The sequence below is a fragment of the Dendrobates tinctorius genome, unplaced genomic scaffold (assembly GCF_039654945.1).
Source record: "Dendrobates tinctorius isolate UK_male_01 unplaced genomic scaffold, ASM3965494v1 ptg000304l, whole genome shotgun sequence".
Classification (NCBI taxonomy): Eukaryota; Metazoa; Chordata; class Amphibia; order Anura; family Dendrobatidae; genus Dendrobates; species Dendrobates tinctorius.
Window position 1 is genome coordinate 178,442 of NW_027361971.1, and position 18,680 is coordinate 197,121.

Below are 18,680 nucleotides of genomic sequence, written 5' to 3' on the forward strand. Positions count from 1 at the left end.
CCTATGGAGGTGTCTCGCACCGGTCCCAAGCCGCGTCCGATGCGAAGCTCCGTACATTGCTATCAGTGCCGACAGTTTGGTCACTCAGCTAGCACGTGTCCGCTGCGGGCGAAAAGACATCCACGTCCAGTGGCCGTAGGTGGTGGTCAGTCCAATATGAAACCCTTCTCACCCAAACCGGTATTCCGGGGCACCTTAGACAGTGGGTCCTCCACCTGGGAGGCAGAGGTTACCGTGGATTCCAGTGCCGAAGGAAACTTTATGCCCTCAACCTTCGCCCAGAAACACGCTATCCCTCTGGTATTACTGCGCCAAACTCTGACCATCAGGGTGGTTAATGGTGCACCTTTACCCTCTCAGGTGACCCATCAGACAGCTCCACTCGGGCTTTCTATCTCACCCTCTCATCATGAGATTCTGTCTCTGCTCATTTTGCCAAATGGAATCGACCAGGTGCTTCTCAGGGTTCCCTGGCTCCATTGCCATTCCCCTCATATTGAATGGGCTTCAGGGAATATACTGGTTTGGAGCCAGGATTGTGAGGGAAGGTGTCTGAGGGGCAGTGTTCAGGTGGCTTCCACTGAAGTGCCTGCGGATCTCTCCGCGCTTCCTGAGCCCTACCACCAGTACGGGGACATCTTGTCCAAAAAAATCTGCGGAGACGCTTCCGCCGCACCGTCCCTACAATTGCCCGATAGATCTCTTGCCAGGCACAGAACCTCCTAGAGGCTGTGTGTATCCGCTATCACTCCCTGAGACAGAGGCTATGTCTCAATATATCCGGGAGAATCTGGCTAGAAGTTTTATCAGAAAATCGGTGTCGTCGGCTGGTGCAGGGTTCTTCTTCGTACAGAAGAAAAACGGAGAGTTGCGTCCCTGCATTGACTACAGAGGTCTCAACGCTATAACGGTCAAAAACAAATACCCTCTCCCGTTGATCTTTGCGTTATTTGACAGGTTGCGAGGGGCCCGGATCTTTACAAAATTAGATCTACGGGGGGGGCGTACAACCTGATCCACATTCGCGAGGGAGACATGTGGAAGACAGCTTTTAATACCAGGGATGGCCACTACGAATATCTAGTCATGCCCTTCGGCCTTTGTAATGCGCCTGCTGTCTTCCAAGATTTCGTCAACGACGTCTTCCGCAACATGCTTTCTACCTCGGTGGTGGTCTATCTGGATGACATACTCATCTTCTCACCAGATCTGACCACCCACCGGAGAGACGTCTGCAGGGTCTTCGACCGTCTGCGGGCGAATTCTCTTTACGCCAAGCTGGAGAAGTGTCAGTTTGAGCAGGAGTCCTTGCCGTTCCTGGGCTACATCATCTCGGCCCAGGGGTTGGCTATGGATCCGGCCAAACTAGAAGCGGTAATGGACTGGCAGGAACCCCATTCACTCAAAGCGGTGCAGCGCTTTCTGGGGTTCGTGAATTATTACCGCCAGTTTATACCTCACTTTTCCACACTGGTAGCTCCTTTAGTTGCTCTCACAAACAAAGGAGCTAATCCCAACGCTTGGTCTAAACAGGTCTCCAAGGCCTTCTCCTCTATAAAATCTCATTTTGCTGGCGCTCCCATCTTACATCGTCCCGATGTGGATAAACCGTTTATTCTGGAGGTAGATGCCTCTTCCGTCGGTGCAGGAGCAGTCCTATTTCAGAAGGATGCTCAAGGTCGGAAGCATCCCTGCTTTTTTTTTCTTCTCTAAGAACTTCTCACCGGCGGAGAAGAATTACTCCATCGGCGACAGGGAGCTGCTAGCAATGAAGTTGGCCTTCTCCGAGTGGAGACATCTCCTGGAGGGAGCCCGGTTTCCCTTCCAGGTGTATATGGACCATAAAAATCTGGTCTATTTACAGACGGCCCAGCGCCTGAACTCTCGTCAGGCTAGGTGGTCGCTCTTCTTTTCCCGCTTCACCCTGCACTACCTTTCAGGTGAGAAGAACGTCCGTGCGGATGCTCTCTCACGCTCGGTGGTTTCAGCGGAAGGAGAGGCTGAGCCTCGGCTAATTCTCCCGCCAGAGAGCTTACGACTGTGGCTCCAGTTGCTCTCGAGTCAGTGCCACCGGGCAAGACCTTGGTGCCTCCTCAGCTACGGGCGGAGGTTCTCGCCTGGGCACACGCCTCCAGGGTAGGTGGTCACTTTGGCAATAAACGGACCACAGAACTCCTGGCTAGGTCGTATTGGTGGCCGCATAGGACTCAAGATGTTAAGGAATATGTACAAGCATGCGTCTCGTGTGCACGGAACAGACCTTGTAGACAGAGGCCGGCGGGGCTATTGTATCCTCTGCCAGTGTCGGATAGACCTTGGGAGATGGTTGGCATGGACTTTGTGGTTGGCTTACCCAAATCCGGTGGCAGTACAGTCTTCTGGGTGGTCACCATTTTTCTAAGATGGTGCATTTGGTGCCACTCGCACGGTTGCCTTCCGCTCGTGGTCTTGCCACACTGTTCATAAAACACGTACTCCGCCTACATGGCATGCCGGACAAAATTGTTAGTGATCGGGGTCCCCAGTTCGCGTCTCGGTTTTGGAGGGAGCTCTGCAGTCTACTCAGCATCGAGCTAAACCTGTCCTCCGCTTACCATCCTGAGACGAATGGCTTGGTTGAAAGAGCCAACCAAACCTTGGTCACGTACCTGTGACATTTTGTCTCTGCCAGGCAGGATGACTGGGCATCCTTGCTACCATGGGCTGAGTTTGCCCTGAACAATGCGGTGGCTGATTCCACTGGTCAGACGCCCTTTCTTTTAAACTACGGCCAACATCCGCGCGTCCCTGTCCCGATGCCAGTGTCCTCCGCTGACTCCAGGGTGGCAGACTGGGCAGTGGAGGCTCGCGACATTTAGGATCGCACTCAGGATGCTATCCGGGCCTCTAAAGAAAGGATGAGGGCGTCTGCCGACACACATCGGCGACCCGCTCCAAGCTTCTCCCCTGGCGACATGGTGTGGCTCTCTACTCGAAATATCAAGCTGCGAGTCGAGTCCCCCAAGTTCGCGCCGCGATACATTGGACCTTTTAAGGTTCTCGAGCGTATCAGCTCGGTGGTCTACCGCCTGGCTCTTCCTCCACACTTAGCCATTTCGGACGTGTTCCATGTGTCCCTCCTCAAACCAGTTCATATGGCCCGGTTCTCCGAGTCATCTGCCAGGTCATCAGACTTGTCGTCTGACGAGTTCGAGGTTAACGCCATTGTGCGACGCAGGATTGTCCATGGCAAAAAAATTTATTTGGTGGATTGGAAGGGTCATGGGCCAGAGGCTCGGACCAGGGAGCCGGTTGAGAATATCCATGCTCCACTCCTGATCGCGGCCTTTGAGCGTAGCGAGGCTCAGAGGGGGGGGCCCTAGGAGGAGGGTAATGTTAGGCATCGGATTTCTGACTCTGCACAACAGGAATCCAGAGTCGTACATCCAGCGGTCTCCCATTCCCCTCCAACCGCTCATGGTCCTGCTCAGCAATCTCGGCAATCCAGGCGTCCTGCTCAGACCCGCTCTGTGAGTCTGGATGTTGCTGCCACCTCTGGTGCAGCAATGGTAGCGCAACCTGCTTTGCAGGGAACCGCCCCAGAGGCTAAGTCCTCTCGCCGTGCTACTGGGCATGCCCGCAAGATGATCTCTCAGTGGAGAACAGGGGTCACATGCTCAGGTCCTGCGTCGGATCTGATTGGTCCCTCCCAAGGTACTGGAAGGTCCCGGAAGCGCATGGCTATAAAAAGCCTGCATGGCGCCTCGGCCATGCGCTACTGTAGACTTAACTGCTATGTGTGTATGGTGACGGATGCATGTGTCTGGTGACTGACTTATTTGAAACCCCTTCCCTCTGATATTACGAATGGTGACAGAGTGTTGGTATTAGTCAGCGCCAGGTAGTGGCAAGCTATGCGCCACTGTGTTCACCACGCCTATCACTAGCGTCCGACGGTGTCCGGCCTCCCGGCACTGTCGTTAAGCGGCTGCAGTTACTGCCGCCCTGCGCTCAGCAGCACCACTTGGCGTTTGCAGCTGCGACGCCACACACTGGCTGGCACTGTGAAGTCAACAGGCCCATTAGGGCTTCTCTGTGCCTTCAACAGAGTCTGCCTTAAGTGCCTCGGGTGACGCTAACCCGAGCGCAGTACTCCGCCTCCTGGCGAGTCTGCCATTATTCAGCAGCGGTCTTCCCATCTGCCGCCCAGTGGACCCCGGGCGGCGAACGCACCTCCTATTATTTATATTTGGTGCGTTCCACCGTCCCTAACACTTATTGACGCCTCTCCCATACTAACCTTGGGGTTTGATGTCACCTGACAATACAAAGGTTACATCAACCCCCCAACTATTACACCACTTGCCACTACTACAGGGCAAGTGGGAAGAGCAAGGCTAAGTGCTAGAATTGGCGCATCTTACAGATGTTCCTTTTCTGGGGCAACTGAGAGTTGATGCTTTTAGCCTGGGGATGGGGGGGCAGTATCCATGGCCCATTCCTAGGCAACTAATAATAATTAAAGGAGGAAACTACATTATTTTTTTTGGGTCCCACATTTTAATAGTCAGTACCGGCTAAATATACAATTGTGAGCTGATATTAATAGCCTGGGAAGCTCCATGGGTATTACCCCCTTCCCAGGCTATAATCATCTGCTCCCAGCCGTCGGCTTTCCCTCCGCTACTTCCGAAAACTATGCAGGAGCCCAAGCCATTTTTTTTTTTCAGAAAAATAATCTTTTATTAATTAAATACATGTACAGTAAGCTGCACACACACGCTGCATTAACTGTATATGCCACTGACATTTATACATCTACCTATTCTATGTGCATTTACTTTTACACTACGCGGCTGCTGAATTGCCGGCTTTTCTTCAATCTATGTAATATATATACGTATTTATATGTGTCACCGACATCTATATATCTATGTATTCTGTGTGCATATATATTCTAATCTGGCACTGTGATTATACTGTACGCGGCACATGAATTGCCGGTTGTTATTATATATATGTGTGTTTCCTTTGAAAACAATGTGTAAATGACAGAGAATTGCTATTAGTAAAAGCTCATGATAAAAATCGCTTTACAATTGGATAGCAATCGCACTGCATTCGGATGTAAATCGGATGCTAGGTTTGAAAAAAATCGAATTGTACTCCCATGACACTTGTGAGACTCTCGGCAGGGAGACTTGGACCGATTTTTCAGACGTTTAGTGTGACTCCGGCATTAGGATATCAACCACTTCTAGCTTTCCACTTACCTTCATTTTTTCTCCAATGCTTTTGCTGCAGAGATTCTTGGACTTGTTTAAAGCATCAGCCTGAAATCTGCCTGGAATTACAAACCCCAGAAAATGAGAAGCATGAACCAGTTTTGTGCACCATACACCCACAAGAAAGGCAGGTATTCCTAGGTTTCACCTCTTTTATTTTGTGATATTTCACACACTCATTTTCAGCATTTCTCTATAGACAAATCCATGGGGAAAAATATTACAAGAATGCCACATGCCACATTGTGATAAAAGCACTACTGATCACAACAGAAATGTTCTACATAGGGAGGGAAACATTCCCATATTTCACTGTATAAAAAAAAAACTCTGCTAATAATGTCATCGAAAGCAAGTCTAAATCCTTAAAAATGTGAATATAAGTAGAATGGATTTTTCACTTGGTACAGATTGTTTTGGCCTGGCCACTTTTCTGGTCGCTTTGCCCTTCTGGCTTACGTGTCCACAGGTTATACAAACAGTGATGACATGATGCGGGCGACCTGCGGTGGCCTCAATGCGGGGGCACAGCACTGCAGCCATCTGCCAGGGTAGCGTCATTACACAGCACTGCAGCCGTCTGCCCGGGTAGGGTCCTTACACAGCACTGCAGCCATCTGCCAGGGTAGGGTCATTACACAGCACTGCAGCCATCTGCCAGGGTAGCGTCATTACACAGCACTGCAGCCGTCTGCCCGGGTAGGGTCCTTACACAGCACTGCAGCCATCTGCCAGGGTAGTGTCATTACACAGCACTGCAGCCATCTGCCCTGGTAGGGTCATTACACAGCACTGCAGCCGTCTGCCCGGGTAGGGTCAATACACAGTACTGCAGCCATCTGCCCGGGTAGAGTCAGTACACAGCACTGCAGCCATCTGCCAGGGTAGGGTCATTACACAGCACTGCAGCCATCTGCCCTGGTAGGGTCCTTACACAGCACTGCAGCCGTCTGCCCGGGTAGGGTCATTACACAGCACTGCAGCCATCTGCCAGGGTAGCGTCATTACACAGCACTACAGCCGTCTGCCCGGGTAGGGTCCTTACACAGCACTGCAGCCATCTGCCAGGGTAGTGTCATTACACAGCACTGCAGCCATCTGCCAGGGTAGCGTCATTACACAGCACTGCAGCCGTCTGCCCGGGTAGGGTCCTTACACAGCACTGCAGCCATCTGCCAGGGTAGTGTCATTACACAGCACTGCAGCCATCTGCCCTGGTAGGGTCATTACACAGCACTGCAGCCGTCTGCCCGGGTAGGGTCAATACACAGTACTGCAGCCATCTGCCTGGGTAGAGTCAGTACACAGCACTGCAGCCATCTGCCAGGGTAGGGTCATTACACAGCACTGCAGCCATCTGCCCTGGTAGGGTCCTTACACAGCACTGCAGCCGTCTGCCCGGGTAGGGTCATTACACAGCACTGCAGCCATCTGCCAGGGTAGCGTCATTACACAGCACTACAGCCGTCTGCCCGGGTAGGGTCCTTACACAGCACTGCAGCCATCTGCCAGGGTAGTGTCATTACACAGCACTGCAGCCATCTGCCCTGGTAGGGTCATTACACAGCACTGCAGCCGTCTGCCCGGGTAGGGTCAATACACAGCACTGCAGCCATCTGCCCGGGTAGTCAGTACACAGCACTGCAGCCATCTGCCAGGGTAGGGTCATTACACAGCACTGCAGCCATCTGCCCTGGTAGGGTCATTACACAGCACTGCAGCCATCTGCCAGGGTAGCGTCATTACACAGCACTGCAGTCATCTGCCCTGGTAGGGTCATTACACAGGACTGCAGCCATCTGCCCTGGTAGGGTCATTACACGGTACTTAGCCATCTGCCTGGGTAGGGTCCTTACACAGCACTGCAGCCGTCTGCCCGGGTAGGGTCAATACACAGCACTGTAGCCATCCGCCTGGGTAGGGTCATTACACAGCACTGCAGTCATCTGCCAGCGTAGGGTCCTTACACAGCACTGCAGCTGTCTGCCCGGGTAGGGTCAATACACAGCACTGTAGCCATCCGCCTGGGTAGGGTCATTACACAGCACTGCAGTCGTCTGCCAGCGTAGGGTCCTTACACAGCACTGCAGCCATCTGCCCGGGTAGGGTCAATACACAGCACTGTAGCCATCCGTCTGGGTAGGGTCAATACACAGCACTGCAGCCGTCTGCCCGGGTAGGGTCAATACACAGCACTGTAGCCATCCGCTTGGGTAGGGTCAATACACAGCACTGTAGCCATCCGCTTGGGTAGGGTCATTACACAGCACTGCAGTCGTCTACCAGCGTAGGGTCCTTACACAGCACTGCAGCCGTCTGCCAGGGTAGGGTCAATACACATCACTGTAGCCATCCGCCTGGGTAGGGTCCTTACACAGCACTGCAGCCGTCTGCCCGGGTAGGGTCAATACACAGCACTGTAGCCATCCGCCTGGGTAGGGTCATTACACAGCACTGCAGTCGTCTGCCAGCGTAGGGTCCTTACACAGCACTGCAGCCGTCTGCCAGCGTAGGGTCCTTACACAGCACTGCAGCCGTCTGCCAGGGTAGGGTCAATACACATCACTGTAGCCATCCGCCTGGGTAGGGTCCTTACACAGCACTGCAGCCATCTGCCCGGGTAGGGTCAATACACAGCACTGTAGCCATCCGCCTGGGTAGGGTCATTACACAGCACTGCAGTCGTCTACCAGCGTAGGGTCCTTACACAGCACTGCAGCCGTCTGCCAGGGTAGGGTCAATACACAGCACTGTAGCCATCCGCCTGGGTAGGGTCATTACACAGCACTGTAGCCATCCGCCTGGTTAGGGTCATTACACAGCACTGCAGTCGTCTGCCAGCGTAGGGTCCTTACACAGCACTGCAGCCATCTGCCCGGGTAGGGTCAATACACATCACTGTAGCCATCCGCCTGGGTAGGGTCAATACACAGCACTGTAGCCATCCGCCTGGGTAGGGTCAATACACAGCACTGCAGCCGTCTGCCCGGGTAGGGTCAATACACAGCACTGTAGCCATCCGCCTGGGTAGGGTCATTACACAGCACTGCAGCCATCTGCCCGGGTAGGGTCAATACACAGCACTGCAGCCGTCTGCCCGGGTAGGGTCAATACACAGCACTGTAGCCATCCGCCTGGGTAGGGTCCTTACACAGCACTGCAGCCGTCTGCCCGGGTAGGGTCAATACACAGCACTGTAGCCATCCGCCTGGGTAGGGTCAATACACAGCACTGCAGCCGTCTGCCCGGGTAGGGTAAATACACATCACTGTAGCCATCCGCCTGGGTAGGGTCATTACACAGCACTGCAGCCATCTGCCGGGTAGGGTCCTTACACAGCACTGCAGCCGTCTGCCCGGGTAGGGTCAATACACAGCACTGTAGCCATCCGCCTGGGTAGGGTCATTACACAGCACTGCAGTCGTCTGCCCAGGTAGGGTCCTTACACAGCACTGCAGCCGTCTGCCCGGGTAGGGTCCTTACACAGCACTGCAGCCGTCTGCCCGGGTAGGGTCAATACACATCACTGTAGCCATCCGCCTGGGTAGGGTCATTACACAGCACTGCAGCCATCTGCCAGGGTAAGGTCATTACACGGCACTGCAGCCGTCTGCCCGGGTAGGGTCATTACACAGCACTGCAGTTGTCTGCCCAGGTAGTGTCATTATACAGCAGGCAGGTATAGCAGCAGGTTTATTACTGCATCATTTTAGGCAGAAAAAAAAAAAAAAAAAAATTTCATCTCCTTTTTACATATGGAAGCAGAGGCATTCCTGTGTAGACGCTTGGCCCCAATAATAAGAATACCTTTTTTATAGAGATCTGATGTGCCATTCGGTAGAGATCTGGCTTATTATGCAAATCAAGGTGCAAGTGCACTGAGGGCGGGGTGATACACTAGGAAGAAGTCCAAATGCACTTATATTCTGAAAATTGCACATGACAAATGTTAGTCACCAGGCCGTCATGCATGGAAGTCTATTAGACAGACATAATAAAAGAACACACATATTGTATGAGCAACAGGGGAGCACAAGTTCCCAACTAAAAAAAAACCAAACAAACTCATAGCAAGGACTATCCTCATCTCCAAGCTCCTATCCCAATAAGTAGTAGGTGTAATAATATTAGTAATAATACTAATAATAATAGTATAAAATAAATTCAATTAGAAACGTAGTATAGTTCTTCTGATTTGCTGTGTCGTTTACCCCATGTGCAGTCATTGCAGTAGGGTATGTATCCATGGTTATGACCACTAACTATCACTACGAGTGGTTGTAACCATGGATACCTAAGCTACTACAATGCCCTGCACATGGAGTAAGTGACATAGCGAATCAGAAGAACTATACTCAGTGGTGAGATTTGCTAATTTCATATGTGCGCAGGCTCCAGAGCCGCTGAGAGTCACAGTCGCAGAGCATGTGGCCACTGTCTCTCAGCGGCTCTGGAGCATGCGCGCACATGATATGCAGCTGGGACGTACAGCCAGATTCAGTGCGCATTCCCAGAAAGCATAAAGTCATTGCGCAAGCCTGGGATCTGCTGAGAGATTTTGGTGATGTAGGGAGTCGTGAAGGAAATGAATTATGATGGGATGGGGGATTTAAAAGGCATCTGACTTACCGTGATGGGAAAACTAGAGATCCCCCCCGTGACTGAAGCAGAAGGTGTGTGGGGCAATCATCGAAGTATAAAAAGTGTTTTTTTATTATGTCTGAATGGGCAAACACTTGGCAAATGAGATTTAATGTAGATAAATGTAGAATAATGCACCTAGGATGGAGTAATCCTAATGCTGCATATACAATAAATGGGAGTATACCCGGGACTACAGAACAGAAGGACTTGGGTATTCTGGTTACAAGGGAGCAGCAGTACTCAATGTCAAGCAGCAGCCGCAAAAGCAAGCAAGATTTTAGGGTGTATAAAAAGAGAGGCAATCCCGCGATCCCAATATATTATTACCCCCTTATAAATCCCTGGTGAGGCCATATCTAGAATACGGGACCCAGTTCTGAACTCTACATTTTAAAAAGGATATTTAGAAGTTAAGAGTCAGTTCAATGGCAGGCAACTGGATTATTACAAGGGATGGAAGGAATCTCATATGTGGAGAGGTTGGAAAATTTGGACTTGTTTAGCTTAGAATAAAAGATATCTTAGAGGAAATCTTACTTATATATGTAAATACAAGTATGGTCAGTGCAAGGGACTGGCAGATCACTTATTCCTTCCATACTAAGGACCAGGGGACACTCATTACGGGCGGAAGAAAGGTGATTCCTGCAGCTAAACAGGAAAGGGTTCTTTACAGTTACAGCAGTCAGACTGTGGTAGGTAGTAATGGCAAACACTAGAACAGCTTTTAAGAGAGAGTGGAGGATTTCTTCCGTACATATAACATTGTGGGATATCGGTAAGTGGGTGGAGCTTGATGGACCTGGGACGTTTGTAACCGGTGTAACTATGTAAATACCGGGCTGTTTTGCTTGAGAAACACATTAGGCTGGCTTCACCCTTGCGCCTGTATGACCCGCATGCCTCATGCACAGGCATGCGGATGAGTGCGCCAAAACCCCACATTACTGTCTACGGGAACGCACTGGAGGGCAAGGACATGTGCACGCATGTGTTCTCCAAAATCCTTATAGAAATCCCATGAGGCGCCCAGTGGCCGTCTGATGTCATATCGCACGCATGCGCAGAACAAAGCATACACGCAGCGGATGTCTCCGTTATGCGGAAGATGATGCATGAAAATGCTGCCTGAACGTGGGTTTGCGGATGAGACGCTGATGTGACCCTAGCCTTACTGATGCAATGGGCGTCACTAACACCACACGGAGGGCAGTAGAGGCCATGACAGAGTCCGCTTCACTTTCCCTTCTCTGGCTTTATGACAGATGTCAATCAAAGAGGGGCGGAGCTAGAGGGAACACAAAGCCTGACAGAGGGGAGCTCTGCAGGACACGGTGGGCGAGGTCGCTACTAGGCGCGTGGCTATTAGGAGCCGGTAGGTGGCGCTGTTGCATCGTCTCAGGACAGACCCCCGCACTATTGCGGCACGGCCTATATATACGCCACGCGCAGCCGGCACAATCCCTAGAGGACGCAGCCTGCCATGACGTCACTGGCCACGTCCCTGGAGTCAGCTTGCTGCATGATTGCATCAGCCCCCAGCACATGGAGCGCAGGTTTCCGGCATCGCCCTCTGCTGGCCGTGCGTGTACAGTGCGGCCTCAGTGATACTCACACTTTCTCCACGCAGTGTCCGCCTCCAGTAAGGCGTCCACCAACCCCGGATCCTTGAACCTCTTCCTCTGCGTCTCTCTCACCAGCTCGGGGTTTCCTCCTTTATCCGCACGGAACAGGTCTAGCTCCAGCACCATGGTGACAGCCGCAGATCACAGGAGTCGCAGCAGCCGGGTACCACGCTCTGACAGCGGAGAACAGTCGAGGCTGCAGAGTCACGTGGGAGGGGCGGGGCTGAGCTCATCCTACACGCGATTGGTTAAACGGAAGGCTGACTGTACGGTCATGTGACCGCGCTCTGAGAAGCGATGGACGAAGACGAGCTGTAGCTGCGGCCGGAGTAGTGCTCGTGTGCCGGGAGCTGAGGGAACCACCGCCGACTCTGCACTGCCACCACCAGGGGGCGTTGTAACCGACGGTGGCCATGTCTCTCTCTGGGTACGATAAGCTCCAGACCATTCCTTAAAGGGGGAATCTGTCACCCCATTTTTGGACTATCACCTGCCGGCACAAACATCAGGGGCTTATCTACAGAATTCTGTAATGCCGTAGATAAGCCCCCGATGTAACCTGAAAGAGAAGAAAAACACATTAGATTGTACTCACCCAGGGGCCGGCGCCTCCCTTCATCATACGATGCGTCCTCCTGCTGCGGCTCTGGCGCACTGTTGGGAGCAGAGTCCTACAGTGTGAAGGCGCTGGGAAAGGTCAGAGAGGTCTGGCGCCTGCGCAGTACTCTGCCCTCAACAGTGCGCCAGAGCCGCAACGGGAAGCAAGGACGTGGACGGCATCGCTAGAAGATGGGAGGCGCCGGACCCCGGGGGAGTATATCTAACTCTTTTTCTTATCTTTCAGGTTACGTTGGGGGCTTAGCTACAGCATTACAGAATGCATAAGCCCCTGATGGTGGTGCCGGCAGCTGATAGTCCAAAAATGGGGTGACAGATTCCCTTTAAGCCACTGCCTCCTTTTGTTGCTTCGTTGTTCCCATCATGTGGCACACAATAGTCTGAGCCCCTAAACATGATGCTGGTTAGGTTTTTCAAGTTTAACCGCTTCATGACCGGATCGTTTTCGATTTTTCAATTTCAGCTCCCCTTCTTCCCAGAGCCATAACTTTTTTATTTTTCCCTCAATATGGCCATGTGAGGGCTTGTTGTTTGCGGGGCGAGTTGTACTTTTGAATGACACCATTGGTTTTACCATGTTGTGTACTCGAAAACGGGAAAAAAATTCCAAGTGCGGTGAAATTGCAAAAAAAAGTGCAATCCCACACTTGTTTTTTGCTTGGGTTTTTTGCTAGGTTCTGTAAATGGTGAAAGTGACCTGCCATTATGATTCTCCAGGTCATTATGAGTTTATAGACACCAAACATGTCTAGGTGAGGGCTTATTTTTTGTGGACTGAGGTGATGTTTTTAATGATACCACTTTTGTGCAAATACAATCTTTTGAAAGGGGGTGATTTGAACGTTTAGTTTTTTAATTTTTTTTAATTTTTAAACATTTTTTTTAACTTTTGGCATGCTTCAATAGCCTCCATGAGAGGCTAGAAGCATACAACACTTGATCGGCTCTGCTACATATGGGCGATGAGCAGATCGCACATATGTAGCTGATTTACTGCATTGCTTTGAGCACTGACCACCGGGCGGCGCTCACAGCAATGTGCCTGCAACAACCATAGAGGTCTCTGAGACCTCTGGTTGTCAAAGCAACATGTTGCCTGCCCCCGATCACGTCATGGGGTCGGCGATGCGCTCCCTTCCGGCCCAGCGGTTGGAAGCGGTAGTTAAATGCCTGCTGTCAGCGTTTGACAGCAGGATTTAACTACTTAATAGGAGCGAGCGGTTCATAACAGCTGACATGTCGAGGCTTTGAGGTGGGCTCACCGCCTGAGCCCACCTCAAAGCAGGGGAGTCTAACCACTGACGTACTATCCCGTCAGCGGTCAGAAAGGGGTTAATGACAAAAATGAATTCCAATACTAAACTTTAATGCAGCGATGTGCCCTAATGTAACGTATGGTGTACTGTGAGGTCCTGCATCATGTCGTGATCACACACCCCTGGCAGAACTCATACCGTGCCAATACCTGCTGCCCGGATCAGTCCGCATGTACCAGCTGTCAGGGTTACACACCCCTGACTGAGCTTATACAGTGCCTATACCTGCTGCCTAGTAGTGATGGGAAGTTCGGCTCTTTTTGGCGATCCGGCTCATTCGGCTCCACTCACCATAAAGAGCCGGCTCTTTTGGCTCTTTTAACGGCTTTTTTCTAATATTAATCCGTTTTCCACAGTCCTCGTTCCAGGTCTTTGCCTGTAAAGTGAGGGCCTCATTCTCCACCTGTATAAGGATCTAGTGACGCAGTGTAAGCTGTTAATCAGCATTGCTGTTTCCTCAGATTGTCAGCTCTTGTGATCAGGCCCCGGCTCCTCGGTTGCAGACAGTCTTACCGTGTATTCCTTTCTAATCTGTGGCGTTTTTTGTACATGTCCTGTCTGGATTAGTAAGTGCTGCAATCCGTGTTGGCGCTGTATAAGAGTATAAGGCCGGGGTCACACTGGCGAGGAATACGGCCGAGTGAGAGGCGCTAAAAGCACGCATTAGACACGGACCAATGATTCTCTATGGGGTCCCTCGCACCAGCCGTATATTTCTCCTCAGTATCCTACGCTCCGTGCCAATCGCAGCATGCTGGGACTGTCAGCGTACTACAGCTGTAATACGCCAATGCAAGTCTATGGGTGTGCAAAAAATACGGATTACACACGGAACACACATGTGACTTGCGAGAAATACGCACCAGGTGTCTTTTTAGTAAAGCCGGCAATTCAGTGCGCTATACAGTAAACTCACACTGATGGATTTAATAAAGAAACGATATATACACATAGAATATATATATATATATATATATATATATATATATATATATATATATATATATATATAGGGGCAGCACGGTGGCTCAGTGGTTAGCGTTCCAGCCTTGCAGCGCTGGAGTCCTGGGTTCGAATCCCACCAAGGACAACATCTGCAAGGAGTTTGTATGTTCTCCCCGTGTTTGCGTGGGTTTCCTCCGGGCACCCCGGCTTCCTCCCACACTCCAAAGACATACTGATAGGGAATATAGATTGTGAGCCCCACCCGGGACAGTGATGAAAATACGTGCAAACTGTAAAGCGCTGCGGAATATGTTAGCGCTATATAAAAATAAAGATTTATTTTATTTATATATATATACATTCTATATGTCTATATCTATTCTTTTGTTTCTGTTAGAAACCCTGTCATAGAGCTCCATTATATGTCCATTTTGCAAGCCTGCGAGAAAATCTCTGCATACGGATTACATACGGATGCTTACATGCGCAAAATACGCGCCCACACCTTGCTTACGGATGACATACAGAGCACTGTTTAGGGGCCATTCATCCTTATTACGCATGTAAAATACTGACCGTATTTTGCGTCGTTTAGTGTGACCCCGGCCTAATCCGTAAAAGGTATGTTGGAAACACTGTGCCAACACACACTCCAAAATATGTAAGCAAAGCCTACTGAATGGTAAAATCAGACATTAAGAGCAGCTGCTGGGCAGGGGTGCTCGTGTCGCACCCTCACTGATCAGACATTGCTGACCTATTCTAAGGTCAGCCAGCATTAAAGTCATGGACAACCTCGCTTGTGCGCTTATTTGAAGCCTGCAAAATGATTTGGACCAGGGCCAGTTTTGTTTCCATATTACACTGAAAAGATCCTTTCTGTTCCCCCACTGGCGCCTTCCTCCTGACTCCCCTATTACTGCAGTGTCATAAAGTCATGTGCAGTAAGAATAGTTTCATATCGGCACTGGTGATCTGATAATGGACCAGCAGTAGCCCAGCGGGACGTCTATTCCCCCAGACTAGGAGTCCGCACCTTCATTGCTGTAGTCATTCCCTCTTGGACGCGATTTATTCGCATCCGTGTTTTTTCTGCAAATGGATGCAAACGCATGGAACTGCATCCTGATCAGGATCTGGTTGGAAATGTGAAATTCTGACTTCTGGGGCAGAGGATAGGGGGAGAGAGGAGAGGGGAGGGAAGAGAGAGGAGAGAGAGAGGCTGGTGAAAGAAAAAAATAAAACGGGGCTGGGAGCCTGAGCAGTATGAAATCCACATGCAGATTGGACGCAGGCCTCCTGATTCAGGTGCGTCTACATTGACTATCATATGGTTTTGCTGACACATATCAGGATGTCTGTAGATTTTTTTTAACACCCAAAATTCGCAACAAGCTGCGTTTTGGGAGAACATGGAAAACCCTGATGCAAACGCAGGTCCGTGCGTCCCTATGTTAAGTATAGAGATGTAATCTGGATCAGGATTGCTACGTATCACAACGCACAGTACCACAACGCTAGTGTGAACGCAGCCCCACTCGTGCAGCCCCTAACCAGGAGCCCCCATGTCATATACATGCTCCCAATACATTTTACTATCATTACCACACTGTAACACAGGGCACAAGCCCTTCTAGTGAGGCAGGAAAGATCACTGTATGACAGAGCAGCATGCGGGCATAGTCTATATTATGTCTGCATAATGTTCCCATGCAGTTTCATCACTTTCCCGTACAGCACATCCCTCACTTCCGAGCATCAGTGCCGCAACACGGATCCCTGCACACGGACCCGTGTTGTCCTGGATCCGTGCTCCATAGAGCTCCATGTTAATTCCAGACGTGTAGCCGCGGATCCGTGCGTCTCCCTGTGCCTGTGTGCTTTTCAGATGACACAAAACTGCAACAGGTTGCGTTTTTGTGCATCTGATAAAATATGCAGACATAGCGATCTGTGGGAAAACGGTGACATCTGGCTGCACAGTCCCATCCGTCACCACTGAAAGTCAATGGAGACAAAAACGGATCCGTGTGCAGCCAAAATATGCAAGTGTGACACCAGCTTAACCCCATAAGGCCATGTGCACACGGTGCAGATTCTGCTGCGGATCTGCAGCGTTTCAGGCCCTGTGGGTCCGCAGCAGCTTTAGCTGTGTTGTACAGTACCATTGTTTTCAATGGTAAACTGAAAACCGCTGTGCACATGCTGCGGATTTTTCCGCGGGTTCAAATCCACAGCATGTCAATTCTTTGTGCAGAATCCGCTGCAGTTTCACACCTTCTCCATTGTAGAGATGTGAAACCGCAGGGCTAAACCGCAGGCTAATCTGCAGATCTTTTTTACCTGCAGATTTTTCCAAATCCGCAGCACCAAAAATTGTGTGCACATGGCCTAATGATTGGGGCTGGACCTAGATCTCTGCACAGTCTTGCCTGAAATCACTTTATTATATTGCTTACCCTTAAGCGGGAGTCACACACAGCAATCTCGCTAGTGATATCGCTGCTGAGTCACAACTTTTGTGACGTAACTGTGATCTCACCAGCGAGATCTCTGTGTGTGACAACGATCAGCGACCGGCCCCCCTGATGGTATCGGTGATCGCTGCAAGAAACCTCTGGACATTTCTTTGGTCACTGGTCTCCGCTGGCCAGCACGCATCGCTGCGTGTGACAGGCGGGAGACCAGCGATCAGCTGTAAAAAATAGAATTTAAATAAAAAATATAGTTATTCTCACCTTCCGACGACCCGCGCAGCCATCCTCTCTCCACGCTCCGGTCCCAGTGATCCTTTGCGAGAATGACCACGAGACTTCGCACTCCCGCGAGACCATGACGTCTCGTGGTCATTCTCGCAAAGGATTACTGGGACCGGAGCGTGGAGAGAGGCGGGATGGCTAAACGGGACGTCACAAGGTGAGAATAACTATATTTTTTATTTAAATTCTATTTTTTACAGGGACGGCCAGCGATGCCGCGCGCTCGGCATCGCTGTGCTGATCGCTGGTGAAGCTGTCTGTGTGACAGCTCACCAGCGATCCTGACACCTTGATATCGGTGTCGGTATCGCTGGTAAAACGCTATGTGTGACTCCAGCTTTACCCTCCCCTCAGCAAGAACTGACGCGTCTCCCTGTAGGGTTCCTGTCCTGTGTGACTGTCCTGAATCCTCTTCACTCACTCAGTGCTGCACTGCTGCTGAGCTGAGGCTGATTTTAACTAATAGTATATTATAGTATATGTGAGAGTCTACATGAGACCAATTTGCTGTCACTTGAGTTTAACCCCTCTACAGTCACATGCCATATACTGTATGCCATGCATGCATGTCTGAAGCTAGGAGGAGTATATCACTTTAAATATTTCCACTCACTCCAGCACAGACAGCACACATTTCTCTCTGTCTCCTGACAGCTCTGCCGCCTCCCAGATAAATCACTGCCACTGCCTGGCGCCAGAAGAAGGAAAAAAAAAAAAAAAAAAAGAACCGGCTCGTTCACAGTGCAGAGCCGGCTCATTTCGTTCCCAGCGGGGAGCCGGCTCTTTGAATCGGATCGTTCATGAACGACACATCACTACTGCCTAGATCAGTCCACATGTACCAGCTGTCAGGGTCACACACCCCTGGCTGAGCTCATACAGTGCCTGTACCTACTGCCTGGATCAGTCTGCATGTACTAGCTGTCAGGGTCACACACATGGCTGAGCTCATACAGTGCCTATACTGCCTATACCTGCTGCCTGGATCAGTAGGCGTGTACCAGCTGTCAAGGTCTCACACACCTTGCTGAGCTTATACAGTGCCTACACCTGCTGCCCGGATCAGTCTGCACGTACCAGCTGTCAGGGTTACACACACCTGGCTGAGCTCATACCGTGCCTATACCTACTGCCTGGATGAGTCCGCGTGTACCAGCTGTCAGGGTCTCGCACACCTGGCTGAGCTTATACAGTGCCTACACCTGCTGCCCGGATCAGTCTGCACATACAAGCTGACAGGGTCACACACACCTGGCTGAGCTCATACAGTGCCAATGCCTGCTGCCCGGATCAGTCTGCATGTACCAGCTGTCAGGGTCACACACCCCTGGCTGAGCTCATACAGTGCCTATACCTGCTGCATGGATCAGTCCACTTGTACCAGTTGTCAGGGTCACACAAACCTGGATGAGCTCATACCGTGCCTATTCCTGCTGCCTGGATCAGTCCGCATGTACTAGCTGTCAGGGTCACACACACCTGGCTGAGCTCATACCGTGCATATACCTT

The 18,680-nt window shown here is 50.9% G+C and overlaps 1 protein-coding gene across 1 annotated transcript in view; it reads right to left on the reverse strand.

The window, feature by feature from the left end:
* Positions 1 to 11,764, reverse strand: part of SARS1 (seryl-tRNA synthetase 1) — a 64,948-nt gene extending 53,184 nt beyond the window's left edge. The window contains exons 1-2 of the mRNA XM_073560740.1: positions 11,524 to 11,764; positions 5,253 to 5,323 (exon numbers count right to left, since the gene is read on the reverse strand). Coding sequence (XP_073416841.1) covers positions 5,253 to 5,323; positions 11,524 to 11,659 — 207 coding nt within the window. The 5' untranslated portion in view covers positions 11,660 to 11,764. The remainder of the gene's footprint in view (positions 1 to 5,252; positions 5,324 to 11,523) is intronic.
* Between the last annotated feature and the right edge of the window lie 6,916 nt (positions 11,765 to 18,680).